This window comes from Mercenaria mercenaria, chromosome 12 (genome assembly GCF_021730395.1).
Source record: "Mercenaria mercenaria strain notata chromosome 12, MADL_Memer_1, whole genome shotgun sequence".
In the NCBI taxonomy this organism is placed as follows: domain Eukaryota; kingdom Metazoa; phylum Mollusca; class Bivalvia; order Venerida; family Veneridae; genus Mercenaria; species Mercenaria mercenaria.
In genome coordinates this window covers 22,156,784-22,178,769 of record NC_069372.1, presented here as the reverse complement: position 1 = coordinate 22,178,769, position 21,986 = coordinate 22,156,784, and the positions used below count along the sequence as shown (strand labels likewise).

The 21,986-nt window shown below is 33.9% G+C and overlaps 1 protein-coding gene across 1 annotated transcript; it reads right to left on the bottom strand.

Annotated features, from left to right (window-relative positions):
* Nucleotides 1-7,737: 7,737 nt before the first annotated feature.
* Nucleotides 7,738-17,383, bottom strand: LOC123533648 (collagen alpha-1(XIV) chain-like). Its single transcript, XM_045315382.2, has 7 exons — nt 17,300-17,383; nt 16,695-16,710; nt 15,293-15,337; nt 12,586-12,719; nt 12,124-12,261; nt 11,720-11,876; nt 7,738-8,254 (listed from the first exon to the last, which is right to left on the bottom strand). Exons 1-7 carry the CDS (start codon nt 17,339-17,341, stop codon nt 8,124-8,126), a joined length of 663 nt encoding a protein of 220 aa, XP_045171317.1. The 5' UTR covers nt 17,342-17,383; the 3' UTR covers nt 7,738-8,123.
* Nucleotides 17,384-21,986: the final 4,603 nt, after the last annotated feature.

Sequence of the window (21,986 nt, the reverse complement as noted above, 5' to 3'; positions counted from 1 at the left end):
TACTTAATATACAGAAAGCAACTCAAAGATGATTATAGGAAAATAAGTAGGACAATTAAACACCATATTAAGATCCAGCAAGACTCATAATGTTATGAAGTGTATCGTTAAATTGGTGCACATATAAAAATCAAAATAAAATGACTCCTTTGTCAGTCTGTATCATTTTCTTCAATACGTTAGTCAGAAGCATATACGACCTTAAAGCTACAGTTTATGCGTCTTCCATGATTTTTTATGATGTTTTAGCAAATTCCCCAAAAAAAAGCAAAACCGGGTCTCCCAAATTGCATAATTACTTGAATGACTTTTGCAATAAAGTCGATGTATCACAGTATTGTTATATTTATATTATACTACATGCATATGGTACCAAGGTTTCTGAAGGTCACTGTTATATATCTAATTCTTGAGGGTAATTGTGGGTAATCAAACATGTTCGGAAGTGTTTTTGTAAATGTGGCAAACAGAGTGACTGAAAATTTATTTGAAGTAAAGTTGAGACATTGTACCATGGCTACAGGAACACAGAGTGATACAGCAAGTGTATTCGCCCAGTATACAGGTAAATATGACCCTTTGATGGATATAAGCCTGTACAACCTTCTAAACGTACAAGCCACTAAACTGGTTCGACGGGTGGGGTAATGTCAAGCCCACCTTCAGAGTATTTGGATTTGAATATGGACTTATTGAAACAATTGCCAATAGATGAAAAATTAAACGTCTTATTAGAAGGAATGTTAAGACTGAATTTGGTGCAATGTAGAGTTGACAATATTGAATCTTATGTGTATTTCAATAGCGCCGCACACGAGGTCGTTGACCAGAGACTCAAGTTGGTCGAATATAAACAAATTGATATTGAGGCCCGGCAGATGGAAGTCAATTTATTATTCTCTGGTTGCCCAGAGGTTGTAGGTGAAAATACTGCCATAATAGCAATATTATTTTGAAAAATTTAAAAATCCCAGCAGCTTTGTTCCAGATCCCCAGGGCTTGTAGGCTAGGAAGAGTAATTATACCCAGAGCAGGAGACCTTCTTCCGAAACAGCCCCAACATCGCCAAATTCTAGCAACATTTAGTACCAGTGAGCAAGTGCATCTTATATTGAACAACGCCACCCTTTTAAAGGGGACCAAAATAGGTATTTCAAGAGACTACCCAAAAGAAATTTCGGAAGTCCCTGTGGGCTGAATTCTAGAAGCTGCGTGAACAGCATGGTGCGCTTAGTGTACATATGACATATCCTGCCTCAATTCTTGTGAAGGGTCATGTGCACAAATATCTCTTTCCTGATTGGCATTCTGTACCATCACAATCTAGAGATACTGACGTCAAACAAAGAATTATTAACACTATCCAAGAGAAACAAGACACAGTAAAACGTCAAATGTCTGGTACTGTGTTTGAGCCAAGTCGCACCTCACAGACATCCTTTGGGAAGGACCCAGACCAGGTGACAAGCGATCCAAATAATTCTGATAGTGACTAACAGTAAATCATTTTCGGACCAACCGCCCAAACCTCATCAAACAAATCAGGGCAGCCTACAACGACGTAGACGATCCCAATCACGCCGTCGTGAACCGCGGGGCCGGACAACCAGTTCACGTAGGGCTACTAGAACAAGGCACGGACATCAACTGCCAAGAACGTCACAACTCTCTCCTGCGCATCACAGTAACGTGAAGAGATGGGAAAGGTCAAGATCAAAACAATACTTAGGACAGACAGGGGTCAGTGAACAATGTTAATTTCTCTGATTTACAAAATAATAGCTTGAAAATTGGTACTCTTAATGTATGTGGAATTAAAAGTAGACTGAATTATCCAGAATTTACTGAACTGGTGAAAACAATTGATAGTTTTGTTGTACTGAGTGTAAAATTGACCAGTATGATGAAATCAACTTAGAAGGTTATCACTTTTTAAAACAACTCCGTAAGCAGACTAATGTACGAAAGTCTGGTGGTCTTGGTGTCTTTGTAAAAAACTATCTATATGGCCATGTAGAAATTATTAACTCTGATTCTGACTACGTTATGTGGTTAAAAATCAAGAATTGTACTTTTACTCCTAGAAATTATTTTATTATTGGTGTCTTGTATATTCCGCCGGAATCTTCAATATTTTTCAAACAAAATGAATTGTTGATCTTTGAAAATGAAGTTATTGACATGTGTAATTTAAGTGAAAATATTTTGCTGACTGGTGATGCCAATGCCCACGTCGCAAATTTAGACGATTTCACAGAACCAGACGATTTTTAACGAACATTTTTGAATTTGACGAAGACATTTTTTTAATCAAACTGAAATTTTAATCCGTTAGATATGAGCATCTTACGGACATCTCGAGATAGTAATATCAATAACACTGGTAGAAAATTAATTGAAATTTGTAAAAATAACAAACTTTACATTCTCAACGGCCGATTTGCTCAAGATAAAGACATTGGAAATTTTACATTTAAAAACATCTTTGTGATTGATTACACTATTGGTTCTGCAGATCTGTTAAAACACTTAGTAGACTTTGCCGTAAAAGAAGTAGATTGTTTCTTCTCTGATGGGTATGCTCTACTTACATTGTTTATGAGTTATGTCAAAAATATGTGTAATAATGTTATCTGCTCCAATGTACAGAATAACGCCCGAACATGGCAAAGCAGTAAGAAACACGATTTTTGTTAACATATTGTTGATAACATTGTCAATATTTTTCATGAGACGCATATTGCTACATTCACAGTTCATACAGAAATGAGGAAGGGGGTGCATATTCAAGAAATCGATGGTGGGAAGATAAAAAACATATTCCTAAGCTGATATAATACTGATGGACACCTGTAATATTCAGTACTTTGTGGATAAGGATGTGGTACTATGAATGTAATAGGAAAACAGAGGTCTTTGTGGAAGTACATTCAACACAAAATATTAAGCTTTTGTATAAGGAAAAAACAGGTTTTTTACTATAACAGTGTTATAAATAATGTTGAAGGGATGAAATTTTCTTTCTAACACACCAGGTTTGCTTAAACATGTAAAAGTTTAACGCCACGTCATTTCAGCTCGGGATGGACGCCATATTTCTCATTGATAAAAAATGTAAACAAAAAATCAGAGTAGGATTAGCATTGCAAGGGCATAACATGACATTCTACACAATGAATACCTTAGAACAGATATCTAAGATGCTACACAGTTCAGGCGGGTTAAATGCATAATGTCGATCACTTGAAATTCATCTTGAAAAGGTGGTTAATTTTAGTTTATTTATATGGTTTTTAATTTTCCCACAACTTCTCGGCGATTCACTGCAAAAAGTATTACTGCGCCGGACGAAAGGTAACTCTAATAAACAACGGAAGACAACTTAGGTGTCAGCACATGTATGATTTTTAAAAAAAAACATGTCGATGATTATAATTTCTTATCAAATAATGAATCCTATTCAGATATTCGTCTTTAATATTAGAAAATTATTAATTTCTGTGGACATTTATCAAAAAATATTACTTACAGTGGACTACTTTGCGCATCAAACTGGTTTCCGCTTCAGTTGTGAGGCACTTCCGTTATACTTTTTAACAACAATAACAAAACACAAAATGAATCTATAAAGCCACTTATAAACCGACTGCTACTTAGATCAGTTTAAGTATAGTTGTTGTTACAACATTATACTTGTTCATTACGTTATGAGATAAAGTTTATCTTGAACTGCATAATCCATTAATTACGTTTAGATGATATTGCATTTACAACTTATCTGACCCCGTTTTTTTACGTGAATGACAGCATTCTCGTGCAACTCGTGCAAACAGAGTTATGAAAAGTATGGTGGAGAATTCAAGGACAAATCATAATGACATTAAAGTGAGGATAACTGTATATTCGTCCAGTTTTGATCATTGACATTCCTGCTGTGTATTAGTAAGTTTTCTGAACAAGATTAGAATGTTACTTTTGCACATATACACATTGACTGGACCTCTCAACCAAATTTCATACCTTATTTTAGGGACATTTAAGACAATACATCTTCAAAAGTTTGTTGAATGTGTTTTGATATTTAAGTGCATTGTAGTTCATGAATACCAAGTTGAAAATTAATAATGGCAACATTTCTAGGCCCTTATTGTAAGCCACTCGACTTCTGTAACGATGAATTTTTAATGTATTAAGGGGAATATACTCTTTTAGTTTCGGAATGTAGCATTCCTTGACCACCGTATCTTTTCTTATGCACTACTTTGTAAGCAAACTAAATAATGTGTTTTAGCTTACATATACAAAATGAAAAGCAAGACAGTGAACTTATTTCACTTTTTTTCTTTAAATTAGAATCTGTAGGAGATTGATAAATGATTGGACAAGGTGAAGCGCTATTATTTTCGCACAAAAATATATTAATTGTTGACTTTGAATGTACACAATAAGTCTTATGTAATTCAACAATAACTTTCTTGTTTCAGTTTTTCTCATTTTCATTTTAGTGAGCAATCCTTTGTGTACTTATAACAGTTGAAACAGTATCCATTTCATGTACCAAAACCTTGTACTTTTTTGCAGGTAAATTTTATCATACCCCACCCACTTTTTTCTAATTTCAAAGTATGCGTCCTCTTAATTCGCCAAATTTGGGCAAATATAAAGATACAAGTGGATCTTCTACTAAGCTAATAAATATACTCTGGTACGAGCCACGTTGTCGCAACAAGCGAGTTATATATAATCGAGCGCGGAGGAATTTCAATATAAATAAAACCGCGCATAATACATGCTTACTCAACCGTGCAAGTAAGGAATACAAACGTACAATGAAATTTTATCTAAACAAACATAATTTTATCAATGAGAACAAGCTTCGGCATATGCAGAAATCTGACCCAAAATCATACTGATAAACACCGTCAATGACATTCCACAGTTACAACCGAGTAATTATACATTCACACTTCCATGCTTTCCCCATGATTTCATTGATAAAATTCTAATTCTCCCAACTAAGAATACGGCGAAAATCGATAAAAGAGTATCGCTGTCCCCAAACCCAAACAAACATCTTAGGGTAGAAAAATAAATATTTGTTTCATTGTTGTTTACAAATATTTTCCTTGTTGTTTACAAATATCATATAATTCATGTTATATTAGTACAGAGTAATTTACTTTTTGTCACCATATTCTTGTTACCCACCTGTGTTCAATCTGTTATATTTATGATATTGTCTGTAGTTACTGTTATTTAAGGGGGCGCACATTGCTACATTCACAGTTCATACAGAAATGAGGAAGGGTGCATATTCAAGAAATCGATGGTGGGAAGATAAAAAACATATTCCTAAAGTGATATAATACTGATGGACACCTGTAATATTCAGTACTTTGTGGATAAGGATGTGGTACTATGAATGTAATAGGAAAACAGAGGTCTTTGTGAAAGTACATTCAACACAAAATATTAAGCTTTTGTATAAGGAAAAAACAGGTTTTTTACAATACCAGTGTTACAAATAATGTTGAAGAGATGAAATGTTCTTTCTAACACCTGGTTTGCTTAAACATGTAAACATTTAACGCCACGTCATTTCAGCTCGGGATGGACGCCATATTTCTCATTGATAAAAAATGTAAACAAAAAAATCAGAGTGGGATTAGCATTGCAAGGGCATAACATGACATTCTACACAATGAATACCTTAGAACAGATATCTAAGATGCTACACAGGTCAGGTGGGTTAAATGCATAACGTCGATCACTTGAAATTGATCTTGAAAAGGTGGTTAATTTTAGTTTATTTACATGGTTTTTAATTTTCCCACGACTTCTCGGCGATTCACTGCAAAAAGTATTACTGCGCCGGACGAAAGGTAATTCTAATAAACAACGGAAGACAACTTAGGTGTCAGCACGTGTATGATTTTAAAAAAAAACATGTCGATGATTATAATTTCTTATCAAATAACGAATCCTATTCAGAGATTCGTTTTTAATATCAGAAAATTATTAATTTGTATGGACATTTATCAAAAAATATTACTTACAGTGGACTACTTTGCGCATCAAACTGGTTTCCGCTTCAGTTGTGAGGCACTTCCGTTATACTTTTTGACAACAATAACAAAACACAAAATGAATCAATAAAGTCACTTATAAACCGACTGCTACTTAGATCAGTTTAAGTGTCGTTGTTGTTACAACATTATACTTGTTCATTACGTTATGAGATAAAGTTTTTCTTGAACTGCATAATCCATTAATTACGTTTAGACGATATTGCATTTACAACTTATCTGACCCCGTTTTTACGTGAATGGCAGCATTCTCGTGCAACTCTTGCAAACAGAGTTATGTAAAGTATGGTGGAGAATTCAAGGACAAATTATAAATGACATTAAAGTGGGAATAACTGTATATTCGTCCAGTTTAGATCATTGACATTCCTGCTGTGTATTAGTAAGTTTTGTGAACAAGATTAGAATGTTACTTTTGCACATATACACATTGATTGGACCTCTCAACCAAATTTCATACCTTATTTAAGGGATTTTTAAGACAATACATTTTCAAAAGTTTGTTCAGTGTGTTTTGATATTTAAGTGCATTGTAGTTCATGAATAACAAGTTGAAAATTAATAATGGAAACATTTCTAGGCCCTTATTGTAAGCCACTCGACTTCTGTAACGATGAATTTTTAATGTATTAAGGGGAATATACTCTTTTAGTTTTGGAATGTGGCATTCCTTGACCACCATATCTTTTCTTATGCACTACTTTGTAAACAAACTAAATAATGTGTTTTAGCTTACATATGCAAAATGAAAAGCAAGACAGTGAACTTATTTCACTTTTTTTCTTTAAATTAGAATCTGTAGGAGATTGATAAATGTTTGGACAAGGTAAAGCACTATTATTTTCGCACAAAAAATATTAATTGTTGACTTTGAATGTACACAATGAATCTTATGTAATTCAACAATAACTTTCTTGTTTCAGTTTTTCTCATTTTCATTTTAGTGAGCACTCCTTTGTGTACTTATAACAGTTGAAACAGTATCCATTTCATGTACCAAAACTTTGTACTTTTTTGCAGGTAAATTTTATCATACCCCACCCACTTTTTTCTAATTTCAAAGTATGCGTCCACTTAACCTTGACGAAATAAAGAAATATTGTATAAAAAAAGTATTGTCCAACACGACCCGACTTATTTTCTATCAAACAAAAAGACGTACACTAGGGGTTATTTAAGAAGTTATGTATCCCCAACAGTTTAATAAAATCATTGGTTGGAGTTCAGGTGTGAAAGAATTCCAAAGCGCAGCCCGAGACATATAATAACACGCATCTGAACGACAAATAATGATTTTAATCAATTTGAGATATATTATTTCGATTATAACACGTAATCTAGGATTGTTATCTACATTTTTGGAGATATCCGCCAAATAATCGCCTATTTGCAATTTTTTTTTCAAGCTCATCGCTTTGATGTAACATTATTTTATTACTTTATTCCAACACAAACTGTGTAGGATGTATTATATCTTAAATAAAAGTGTAAGCTATTGATATATAAAATTGAACAATAAAATAATTGTATAAGTTTTAAATAAACATCATCAACTGGTTTTCACGAGTATAATGTTGTGTGACGGGTATGGAACATACACCTCAAGTTATCATTTTAGATGATTTAAAGCATTTGAAATAACACACAAGAGAAAAGGAAAAATGGTTTATTCTACATGTATATGTCTCAACAGATAAACAATGAGATAAGAAGAAAAATAGATAAAATTGTCTATTTAATATTCCTTCCGATTTTGATGAAACTTGGTCCAACTATAGCGCTATGGTTCCTTTTTTATTTTTCCGTCGTCTTGGCAACAGTATGTTATCAGTGATGACGTCACGAACGTCGCAACTTAGGGCGCCAAAATGCCCAAAATCCGTCGTAATAGGTCTTCTAAAATATCTAATTAAGATTTTAAATAAGTAAAACTTCACAATATGATTCTTTATTTAATTCATAAAAGAACCAGCGTGTTTATAAGTGGTATCGCTCCACATTACAACAGGATGAAATATGTTCGTTTCATTATTTGCTCTAACATTTACAGGTTGTCTTTGCCAAACTATTTCTGATTTCCTGCAGGTAGTTGAAGTTGCTCACAGCGAACACAAACTCTGGTCTAGATGCCATCTCGGCGAGTTCCTCTTTGTTCGCCCTTCCCACACCTGCAAACACAAATTCAAAAGTCTTAAAAATTCATAATTTTATTATTTGGTAAATGCTATATCCTGCCAGAAATAATTATAGAGCACATAATTGAGCCGTGCCATGAGAAAACCAACATAGTGGGTTTGCGACTAGCATGGATCCAAACCAGCCTGCGCATCCGCGCAGTCTGGTCGGGATCCATTCTGTTCGCTTTTTATGCCTATTGGAATTGGAGAAACTGTTAGCGAACAGCATGGATCCTGACCAGACTGCGCGGATGCGCAGGCTGGTCTGGATCCACGCTGGTCGCAAACCCACTATATTGGTTTTCTCATGGCACGGCTCATATGTATATGATATTGCAATAAGGGAGTTATGCGACTAAATGCATCAAAAACTAAGAATCCAAGAGATGCATTAATCGGAAGTCTTAAAGTAAATTTGTAAATATGAAGTCAGCATCACTTCTGGTTTCAAGGCTCAACTTAGACATGTCTCTGAACTTTAACGGATTAATTTTCTACGAAAACCCGTTCTATTAGGTTTAAATAACATTTATCAAAAGGGAACATTCCGTAATTGAGATATTTTCTCTGTATTCCCCAAGAAGACGCAAGATTCGTTCTCATGATGTTTGACAAAATGGGAATATCAAACGTAAACTTCGCAAAAGAATGACTAGTTATGCCGCTGGCTGCAACCTGATACTAAAACACTCTGGAAGATATGCTATCTTATCATGTTAATTTAACCTTCGTTGAGGCAAATTGATCAAGAATATTGATATACGTACACATCTATTTTACGGAACTGCGTCTTTGATTCAAAGCTATACGCAGCATTTTCTTAGACCTCATAGTGATTCTGAATCCGACCATAAACGCAACCTTCTAAAATTATCTTTCATAAATAAAAGAATCGAGTTTACTGATTTACCTAGAAATTTTAAAGACAAATCTGTAGTCAAGAATTCGGAACCACATATTATCTGTTACAAATATAATAAACCAGTTAGAAATATTTTTTATCAAATTACAATCAAATTGTCTCGGATTTAGACTTAAAGCTGTTCCAGACAGTTGGAACTGTAAAGAATCTAAATACTGTTACCAACCAGCAGGTCATATAATAGCGTGTAATTTAAAGATTTTTGATGATAAAAGAATCAGAAATATTTTCTCCAAAGTTCAAATATATAGAATTCTTACTATGAGAGACTTTAGTGAGTTTCAAATTATCTCCCTTATTGGATTATGACAGAGATAATAGAACTGGAAGTAGGTCCCATCATTTGAAATCCTCTGACTTTATCACTGTTTTGTCTTTGAGATATCTCAGTTCTACGGTGCGAGATATTTTGCATATTTTTTAAATTAAATGTCTGGAATGTCAAATTTAGATACTCGAGTGTTTGTAGAATATGTACCTGAAGACATTATCAAGTCAACAGTCATGATGATCAATAAAGAAGCTTTTTTTTTCATCATATTGTTACAAATAACATAGTGGTAACAGCAGAATAATCCAAATGAAAGGACCCACTTACTGTAAAAGGGTATGAAAGGGAGATAAATGACCAAAGTCTCCCATTGATGTTCAAAAATGTCTCTCTGAAATAACTCGGTCTATTGATGACTATGCTAAAATGGTGTCGAAAAGAAAATGCAGACCCGAACGCTCTTACTGAATGGAAAAAGAATATTTTTAAAATCATAAAGCCCGAGTAAAATTATTATGAATCAAACCCTTCCTTACTACCTCCTTAACCCAAGATTTCACTTCGACATTTAAAGAACGCTGAATCGACCTACTCTTTATTTGATCCTTAAGCTACACAAAACTCCATATAAAGCTCGATTCATTGCAAATTCAACCTTATGCACAACAAAACGTATTTCTTTACTTTTGACTTCTTGTCTTACTGCAATAAAAGACCACGTACAGAAGTATTGCTCCTAGATATATATAAAAACTCGGGGGTTAATCTGTTTGGGTCCAACAAGAACTCAGATGTTATCAAAAAGCTAATAAAAAGCACTTCAAATATTCGACTATAAGTACTTATGACTTTTGTACTCTTTATACTAAATTACCACATAATCTTATTAAAGGAAAAAGAAAAAACTGGTAGCTTTAATTTAGAAAACATTTGCAAGAAAAACGTTAATTATTTGGCATGCAATGAAACAAGAGCACTTTGTTTCTATCATTAAATTTAAGAGGTACATCCTATGGATATGTGGTCAGGTTTGTGAAGCTGTTGGGAATCTATTAGATAACATATTATCAAATTTGGAAATTAAACTTACAAATAAATGATTGGTATCCCGATACGAACAAACTGCGTCCCATTCAGTGCTGATTCATTCTTATACTGTTATGAACGAGATTTCATGCATAGCCTATCCACTGAGACACAATTTGAAATTATTGAAGCTTTTAATGGAACCTCAAGGTATCTTGATGATAATTTAGATATGGGCGGTGACCTATAATTTTATGAAATGGTTAAACACATAGACCCAAAAGAGTTACAACTTAACAAGGCTAATACTTCAGATTTAGAAGCGACATTTTTGGACTTGAATATAACAGTTGTGAATAATAATCTAAAAACGAAAATATATGATAAAAGAGATGACTTTAATTTTGAAATTGGCAACTTCTCCAATCTTAATGGAGCAGTCCCTCGAGCAACATCATACGGTGTCTATATTTCACAACTTATTCGTTTTTCAAGAGCTTACTCAATATCGTCCAGACTGTTAAAGAAATATAATTATATTAACCTTAAAACACTTTAAAAACTTGGTCTCACACACCCTGAATACTATGGAGATGTTGTTTATAAAATTCGGAAAATAAAACATACTAGAAGTCCTGCTTTTAATCAGATATTTGTAAAATGTGTTAAAATGTTTATCAAAAGACGATCCGAGAAATCTACCCGTACCTATTATCTTTTGAGAAATGGTGGAGATCTTATGTGTTGCGTGTCCACTAATCCTGAGCAGAAAAGAAGTAACGCTACCATATAAAACACTACCATGTTTTCTGGTCTTTTTTGTATATTTAAGTGTGATTACAATTGACGTTCAAAAGAAATTATAGTTTTTGTTCAAGTCTATATTTTAACCTCATTATTATTCACCCGACAGTCAGTTCGACATAATTTTAAGGGACATTTAAAAAGACAGTCTCGGGCACTTAAAACTTTTTTAAATATACTAAACATGGTTCAGAAACACAAGGTTAGGTAAGGGACATAGGTTCAATATATTAATTAGCAATTTGTAAAAATAGCGACGATTCTTAGTTCAGACATTCAGTTAAAGATAAATATAAAATATATATATCAAAACTTGCGAATATTTATTCAGGAAATGTAACTTATGATAGGAATCTGTAAACATCAAGATTAAGAAACATTTAAGAAGCAACTGTATACAAATGTTATACGCCGTCGCATTTGTCGTACTCACCGATAGCAATGACCTCAACTCCGGCTTGGTGAATCTTTTGAGCTTGTGTTGCCGTTGCTTTTGGATTCATGGATAGGCCGTCTGTAATTACAATAATCACGTGGTCTGCATCACTTCGAGATCCATGCTTTAGTGTCAACATTTCATCTTTGGCTCTCTACAATGGTAACGTTTCAATAATTGTTGGCCAAACAGAAAAAAAAATATGACAGAAGAGCTTTAAAATCTCTCTAAAACTCATTTTCCACGGAAAATCAAATAATACGAGAGTTATAGAGAAAGAAACAAATAGCGTGTTTTTATTTATTTTTTATTTATTTTTACTTATTTTTGTTTTGCACATAATTAAATCGTATGCATTGTATCATTTATCCGCCTTTTAATAGTATTATGCCTTTAGTTACCTGTAGTGCAAGATGCGTGTTTGTTGAACCGCCTTCAGATTTCACTGCAAGAATGGCTTTCCTGACTTCGTCTCGGGCACTGTACGTGTTCAGGTAAAACTGCATTGTTGCATCCGAACTAAACGTCAGTAATCCCACCTTAATTGGTTGAAGAAAAACACTTTCATTTAATGCTTGATGATTGATACTCTCAATTAGAGAATATGAGATAATGCAAAGACGGAGGGGCACCTGGGATTTTCTTCTTCCATCAAAGCTCGACCATATTACCTGTCGTTGGGTCGGTGCGACGTTAAATCCAACAAAACCAAAGCAAAAATAATTGTATACCAACGAATATGCAAAATTGGTAAACTAGTAATTGAATGCCAGGACCTCTCTTTGGAGTTTAAAACAGATCTGAACCATTTGTAGGTGTACTTTATTTGTAATGCAGGGTGTTAAGTTAGAAACATATCTCACCCTAACGTTTTCCCCATTTATATCAAAGGAACCAACGAGGTCATGGAGAAACTTGAGCTGTAGGTAGAAATCTGGAATCCATATACTACTCGACATATCCACAACAAATACCACGTCCAGCTTCCTTTGGCAAACTGGGATTAAAGAAACAATTCTTATGTGTTGAGATTAATGTAGATAACTCAATTTCTATGTGTTGAAAATAATATAGATAACTCAAATTTCTATGTGTCGAGATAAATGTAGATAACTCAATTTCTATGTGTTGAGATAAATGTAGATAACACAATATCTATGTGTTGAGATTAATGTAGATAATTCAATTTCTGTGTGTTGAGATTAATGTAGATAACACAATTTCTATGTGTTGAGATTAATGTAGATAACACAATTTCTATGTGTTGGGACATCGACAACTCAATTTCTTTGTTTTAAGATTAATGTAGATAACTCAAATTTCTATGTGTTGAGATCAAAGTAGATAACTCAATTTCTATGTGTTGGGACATCGACAACTCAATTTCTTTGTGTTGAGATGATTAATGTAGATAACTCAAATTTCTATGTGTTGAGATCAAAGTAGATAACTCAATTTCTATGTGTTGGGACATCGACAACTCAATTTCTATGTGTTGAGATTAATGTAGATAACACAATTTCTATGTGTTGAGATTAATATAGATAAGTATTAACTCAATTTCTATGTGTTGAGATTAATGTAGATAACTCAATTTCTATGTGTTGGGACATCGACAACTCAATTTCTTTGTTTTGAGATTAATGTCGTTTTATTTCAGGTGTATTCGTCAATTTATTGACCTAACCTTTATTGTCCTGATCTCAGCAAGTGGCAAATGAGTCGGAAATGGAAGTTAAATGGCCTTAGACGTGTTGTTTTCAGTTAGTGGTCACACGAACAATACAGTAAGTCTTTCTTGACTGGAAGTCATTTCCGTCTTCAGGTTACTGTTTGGGATAAGTTTTAAGTGCTCACAGGGGTCTTATTTTAAATCATACACGTAAGAATTTTAGTTAAATTTTCTTTTTCTTGAATGTAAACAAAATCGTCAAATATCGTATTTCTTTAGTCGTTCGGTTTAATGAAGGTGCAGATCTGCTGAAATCGTGTATATTCTAATGACCAGATATAATGTGCATAATTATGGTTGTCAAATTGTAAAAATGTAAAGTAACGGAAACAGCCACATTCTTCTTATGCACACTACTATTTGCTGACGGTCCTCCGTAAAACAGTGGGTTATATAGGGTCTTCATCCACCTACACTATTTAGTTGACATTTCACCTCACATTCGTTGGTATTACTTAACAAGCAAACATATAAATATAATTAACTGCCTAGGTTGGTTCATCGAAAAAATTGAAGCGAGGTGTAAGGGTCTGTCTTATGAAATTTCCTTATAGATTATGTAGTATAAGCTATTTGCCCTCTGATTTGTTTAATGTTGAAATAAATGACAAAGAGAAAATTCCACGAACACCAAGTGTTCAAACGTTGCATTGTGCCATCATGTCCTGCTTAAAAATGGTCATATTATTCGACTGCATCAATTTATGTTTTTCAGAACTACAGATGTAACAAGTGCCAGATGTCATCCCAGACTCTAGTCACACGTTTGATCCTGACCCTATGATTCGTAATGACTCTCTTTTTTTTTCAGAACAAAAAAAAGAGAGAAAAGGCACAGACCAGTATTTGAACCATAACCCGTACATTCAACATTATGAATGGTACACTAGACCAACACTACACAACGATGGAACTTTCAAAGTGTAAATATTTATTAAGTCATTGAACGGAACCCATTTTTGGTTGCGAGTTTATCCCGCTACCAAAGTTAAAGTGTATTTCTGACAATCGTAGCATCTTTATTTTATTCCGAATCACATCCAAAGGATGTTCATGTGCTACACAAAAAAGTCCTATTCATGAACAATGCGGATGAATTATTAGTGAACAAGCAGTTCTTATTGAACCAATATCCACTCACACTGACCATTTAGATTATATAAGATCTATCAAAGATAAGGTATTCCAGCCCATGGTTTCGTCACAACATTACATAACATTTCCGCAGACAGAAAATTTTCTACAATTATTTCAAAGTTGTAAATAATCAATTGGTCTGTAGTATGAAATATGCAATGTGCTTGTTTTTGAAATATTTGCTCATGAGATCCGCACATTTCAAGCCGATTGCACGCTTTATTCTATGTTTTAAAGTTATAGATGTTACGTCCGGTTTTTATCAAACGTGCAGAACTACCTTAAGCCCATATATCTTGAAAATCTTCATATTTGACCAATTTGGTACACTTCTTCATCGAGAATAAAAATCGGGCATTATTCAATTGAGATAACTCGTATTTGTAGTAAAAGGAATGATTCGAGCTTTGATTTGTTAAGGAAAGAGGAATAACTCAACCACTTTAAACAAAGCATTCCTGTTTTACTTGGAAAAAAATATATAATAGTTTTCCAAAATATAATTGTAATATTTATGACAAAACGTGCCAGATTCGCCCTGAAAAAAATATTTTCTACAACAATTGTAGGATTATGAATAAAAAGGAGGTTTTTATTGATGAAAGAAAATATTGATTACATTTGAAAATTGATTTAAATAGTAGTTTATGTCTTTTGGGAGTATTGAATAACGTACGGAAAGCTAGATATACATCACTTACTGTTCTCCGTAGTAGTATTCTGTGGTATTGGCGAGGTACCGACCACTGCAAGTTATTAAAATATCATTCATTAATCCACCACTTTCGTATTAAAATACTAGAAAACCATTTCTATGAAAAGCAATATTGTTTACCCGAATATCCGGTAGTATCATTCTCATGTTAACAAAAAAAATCACAATATTTACATAAGATAATAGAATTTTCTATTTTGCTCAAAATTACCTACCATATATATTTTTGATATAAAATATTACCTTGTGAATAATAAAATATTGAAAAATACAGTTCTGTATCAAATGAGTATGTCAAAACATACGACATAACTAAAACAAGAAAAACGCCTTACAGCAACTTTTTTTTGCATACTTTTTGCAATATTTACACTTTCACAAAAAAGTCTGTAATTTTGCAATGTTTACACTTCCGCAAAAAATGTCTGTAATTTCTTTCGTAGAAAAGTCTGTAATTTTGCCAAAATTTTACTCTTGGGGCACTCTGGTTTATTTTGGAAATATTTATTTATTTATTTATTTATCTATCTATCTATCTATTTATTATTTTGTTGGGTTTAACGTTGCATCGGCTGAATTACAGATCAAATGGCTACTTTCCAGCTTTACATAGTGGAGGAAGACCCCAGGTGCCCCTCCGTGCATTATTTCATCGTGAGCAGGCACATGGGTAGAACAACCGACCTTCCGTAAGCCAGCTAGACGCCTTCCTCACATGAAAAATTCAACGCCCCGAATAAGGCTCGGACCCACATCGATGAAGGGCAAGTGATTTGAAGTCAGCGGCCTTAACCACTAGGCCTCGGAGGTCTCTATTTTGGAAATATTTTTCACTGAAACCTTACATATTTTGCGACAACTTTCTGCATATATCACAGTTTAGCCTGACTGTAAGATTTGAACAATCCGGCGGTACAACATAAAATGAGCCGCACTATGAGAAAACCAACATAGTGCGTTTGCGACAAGCATGGATCCAGACCAGCCTGCGCATCCGCGCAGTCTGGTCAGGATCCATGCTGTTCGCTTTCAAACCAAATTGCAATTAGAGAAATTGTTAGCGACCAGCATGGATCCTGACCAGACTGCGCGAGTGAGATAGAGATAAATATGAAAGATAAGATTAAGGCTTTTTGAGTACAATAAACCCATTTATATTTAACGCTCACCCAAATTTCAAATGTCATTGTTATTTATCATAATTAGAATTACTGTTATGATCATACTTGTTGCATTTGCTGTTATTATTATAACCACCATCATCATCATCATCATCATCAGAATTATTATTATTATTATTATTATTATTATTATTATTATAACAAATAAATCTGAAGCGTAAACGTAAGATTCTTTCTTCCTTTCCAAGCTTCTAATATTTTACTTACCACATACGATGTTAACCTGAAAGAAATCATAAATGATCGAAATTAACGTTTACAGTACATATGAATTATATGCATTTGCATCATATTTAAAACAGCTGACCAACTCTTCTGAGGTAATTAAATGAAAAGTTGAAAATTAACTATTTTTAGTATTGTCTTAAACTTACGTTTAACATACTTTATTATAACATCTATGCCTAAATGATCCAAAATATTTGAAAAACATCAAGAGCGAACGTGTTTAACGTGCATTTATGTCTTAAAACTTTTTGTTCTGAGCCTTCGCATCGTGAAATACATGTAAGTAGAAAACTAGATTTTATTGACAGCAGATATAAACCTATTGAAAGTTTCTGCGTAACAACAAAGCAAACTGAAGCCAATTAAATCACATGCAATTCAGCCTAAGCAGAGAGTACTTGCATCATAATGTCAAATTTATGTACGATATTTAGCTACTCTGAACACTAAAGCGTCACCGGCTTTGAAAATTTAGCAATTATTTCCTGTATATAGAACACAGATATTAGAAAGTTGTGTCTGTGTCAATGCCTTCTAACGAAGTAGGAAAATATATTGCCGATATTTTGTAAACAGCAACTTACCGTTACGACAAGAATCAACCAAGGATAAATTTCTTCACCCATCTTTAACTTGCTTAAATGTTCCCTTTACAGCCTGGGTGAAACAAGTATATATGGCGTATTTAGTGTAACACATGACAACGCTCACTTTTTTCTTTAATATATGTAAATTGAAAATATAATTAAATGCATACATAATGTAATTAAAATCTAATTATCCTGGACCGTGTGTGCGAAGAGTTATATTTATACATTTCTAAATATCATGTTTTACTAATTCTCTAGGCTGACATTCCTCACCTGATTGCATGTCTGACATGCGCATATGTTAGATTCTTTCCAGGTGTGTTGCTTGGAGTATGAATCACTTAATTACTTTTTCTCATCATTTCGTGACAGAAATGTATGATAATGTTTTATACAAGTATTACATATAAGTAAAGGTCTACAAGAGCCGTAGCAGGGTTTCTTAATGAAGCTAAAAGAGTTCTTCACTGTTATTCGATATGTTTCAGCATTTCCCAAGTTACAAACTGAATACCGCGCTATATCACGAAGGCCAAAGGCCGAATGCCTTAGTGATATATTTCTACGCATAAGAACCACAAACGAGGGTTATTCTACGAAAAACCTTACTTAGGTTTGCATTTCAAAGCTCTATATCTTCATATATATGCCTTGTAAAACTTTTGTATTGTCTCTACACCATGCTACACCGCCTTATCACCGTCAATATCTGAGCCGTAATTCTTAATCTCCACTATGTCTCAAAGACGCAGGACAGGGTAACTAAATTTTCATAAAGATATGTTCAATCGATGAAACCCTTACACATGTAATAGAATGAAACGTAACGAAATGTAAACACAAAAACTGCACGTGTAAACGCAGTTGAAAATGAAAACCTTATGAAGCAAACACGCATGTACTCACTGCTTTTGCAGAAGACACAACAACAAAAGAAACATAATTATGAACAAAATTTAAATAGAAAAATGAAAAAATAACTACATGGAATGTTTCATATGAAGTGCTGCGTTGTATAAACTTGATGCCTCTGGAATCAGGCTAAATAAGAGAGCAAACTAGTATTTGCCACAAGTTTCCATCTCCATATCAGCTTTCTGTCTGTCTAATGGTTCACTCCATCTTTAGTAGTAAACTATTTTAAGTTTATCCTCTTGCTTTTTTGTACTAGTTGATTACAGTAGTGGTAGTGCAAACAAGTTTTACGTGCATTCACTCACTTACACGTGTCAGTATCCCTTTATCGAAGACGAATATTGTATAGTACTAACATATCTCTAAGTAGGCAGCTAATAAATACAAGTAATTATAGTGCAAATGCCTGTCCTTGATAAACTATATCTAGCTCAATTTTCGTGAGTTTTAGGATGACTACGGAGATCAAAACGCTACATTAGCTTCAGCTGTTCATATACATGTAGGTCATGCTGTTATATGGAAAAAAAATGACCAGAAGCTGTGTATTGAAGATGGGCGTTGAGATGCAACGTTATAGTGTTTGCTCTTCAAACAGCAGCAGGTAATTGTCGATTTCATCAGAGAGATCTAAGACTTTAAAAAAATTACCATACTGATTCAAATAAATTAAAGTGAAATAAAGAGAACAGTAATTGCAAATATAAGGAATAAGTTTTGACAATGCAGTATTCACCTGCACATCACATGCATTACGCATGGAGGCCTTCCGCTTCCGCCCGCTCATACACCAATGTATTTCAAATCAAGAATGTATTTTCATAATGACAATCACTGTATTTCTTACGAAAATGGAAAACAGTTACAGAAATCAACTCGTAGGCCAAATAAACACCATGTTACGATCCAGAAAGACTCGTAATGTTATGAAATGTATCGTAAAATTGGTGCACATATAAAAACTCTAAATAAAATAACTCCTTCTTTGTTAGTCTGTAACATTTTCTCTAATGCGTTTGTAAGAAGCATAAACGGCTTTAAAGCTGCATGGTATCAGTTATCCATGCATTTTAATGATGTAGCAAATTCACAAACTGCTCTTATATTTGAGACTGCATAGGTAATCAACTCGGAAAAACAAGGTCTACAAAAATTACAAAACTATTTGAATGACTTCTACAGTAAGGTCGATGCACCATGGTTTTATGTAATAATACATGCATATGGTACCAAGTATTCTGAAGGTCACTTCCAACTGATATGTTTTTGGCGATTGTTTATCTAATTTTATCACGACCCGGATTATTTTCTGTCAAACAAACAATTCTTAAACCGTTTACGTTATTTAAGAAGTAATGCATCCTCAACAGTTGAATAAAACCATTGGTTGGAGTTCAGATGTGAAGGAATTGAAAGGCGCAGCCCAGGAAATGTATTCTTGCATAAACTACCCTTTTTCACTGGAGTTGCCCATATATTAAAGAGAGAACAATCATGTGCAAACAAGGCAATTCACGTGCTGTTTATGCGATAACGGGACGTGATTGACCTCTGGTATCTTCGTCTTGTTTCTTTCATCATAACCTCTTCTTGTAAGATAAGCTGTAATCTAATCCATAGAATGTTTTGCTGTATCAGTTGCAAACCCCAAATGCACTGCCCCCAACAACGTTCGTACTCGCTTTCCCCTTGTTTTCTCCCCTTTTAGATGTCCGCGTCGATTCGGTTTTTGCAGATTACTGTGAATGTTTGAAAGTCGCGTGTTACTTGTGCGATCGTTTGTTTTTAGGAAATATATTAAATATTTTTGGTAAGTATCAGTCGATGTGTTTTATCTAATTTCCCGAAGACTTTATATAAAAATTTGAAAGCTTGTCACTACGTCCATACTCATCTGTACTCGAAATGTGTTCAAACTCAAAATAACTCTAATGTAAAGTTATTACTCTTGAAATTTTGCCTCTGTTTATGAAAAAATATTGGTTATGTCAGGTTTGTAATAACGAGAGATAAAAATCGTTCAGAAACTTTCCGTAGGTGCATTTGGTAGAGATGTTGATTTCTGAGCCCTGGTTATGGATATTTAACCAAAGTTTTCCGTTTCCAAAAACAACAGAATGATAATTATGAATTGTACAGGAATCGTACGCATCACATATGGAAACAATAATTTAGTCGTCGTGTAATGTTTTAGCTCGAGAATAGTCTAGCTCTTCGAAGAATAGTCTACTAGTTTAGCTATTCTACTCACCCTGGCGTCGGCGTCGGCGTCGGCGTCGGCGTCACACCTTGGTTAAGTTTTTGCATGCAAGTACATACAGCTATCATTCAAAGGCATATAGCTTTGAAACTTATTTTTTCTTTTTCTAGGTCAATTACCAACCTCACTGGGTCTAGTCCCATAACTCTGACATGTATTTTGAGCAAATTATGCCCCCGTTTGGACTTCGAAAATTCTGGTTAAAGTTTTACATGCAAGTTACTATCTCCAAAACTAATGCAGATATTGAATTGAAACTTCACATGTGTCTTCGGGGTTATAAAACTAGTTGATAGCAGTAAGTCCCATAAATCTGGTCTTCATTTTGGCCAAATTATGCACCCTTTTGGACTTAGAAAATTCTGGTTAAAGTTTTGCGTGCAAGTACATACAGCTATTATTGAAAGGCATATAGATTTGAAACTTATTTTTTTCTTTTTCTAGATCAATTACCAACCTCACTGGGTCGAGTCCCATAACTCTGATATGTATTTTGAGCAAATTATGCCCCCTTTTGGACTTAGAAAATTCTGGTTAAAGTTTTACATGCAAGTTACTATATCCAAAACTAATGCAGATATTGAATTGAAACTTCACGTGTCTTCGGGGTTATAAAACTAGTCGATAGCACCAAGTCCAATAACTCTGACCTTCATTTTGGCCAAATTATGCCCTCTTTTGGACTTAGAAAATCCTGGTTAAAGTTTTGTGTGCAAGTACATACAGTTATTACTAAAAGGATATAAATTTGAAACTTATTTTTTTCTTTTTCTAGATCAATTACCAACCTCACTGGGTCAAGTCCCATAACTCTGACATGTATTTTTGGCAAAATATGCCCCCTTTTGAACTTAACAAATTCTGGTTAAAGTTTTGCGTGCAAGACAAACAGCTATTACTGAAAGGCATATAGATTTGAAACTTATTTCTTCTTTTTCTAGATCAATTACCAACCTCACTGGGTCAAGTCCCATAACTCTGACATGTATTTTGAGCAAATTATGCCCCATTTTGGACTTAAAAAATCATGGTTAAAGTTTTACATGCAAGTTACTATCTCCAAAACTAATGCAGATATTGTATTGAAACTTCACATGTGCCTTTGGGGTTACAAAACTAGTTGATAGCAGCAAGTCCCACAACTCTGATATGCATTTTGGTCAGATTATGTCACCTTTTGAACTTAAAACTTTTTTTGATATTTAACCTTTTTGGGTAATATTTTCCTGTTTCTGGGACAATATTTCGAATAGTCGAGCTTGGCTGTCTTACGGACAGCTCTTGTTATGCCAGAATAGCGACAATACACATTTGTTCCGTGTATTAAAGTCTGCAGAAACCCTTGAGATAAGTTTGAGAACTCGACCTCCGGTCTCGGTCATAAACACGCCTGTATGCTTCTGCAGGCATTAATACACTGAAAAGCGTGTATTATCCCTGCAATGATACGCATCTGAACGACAAATAATAGATTTATTCCATTAGAGATAAATTATTTCGATTCTA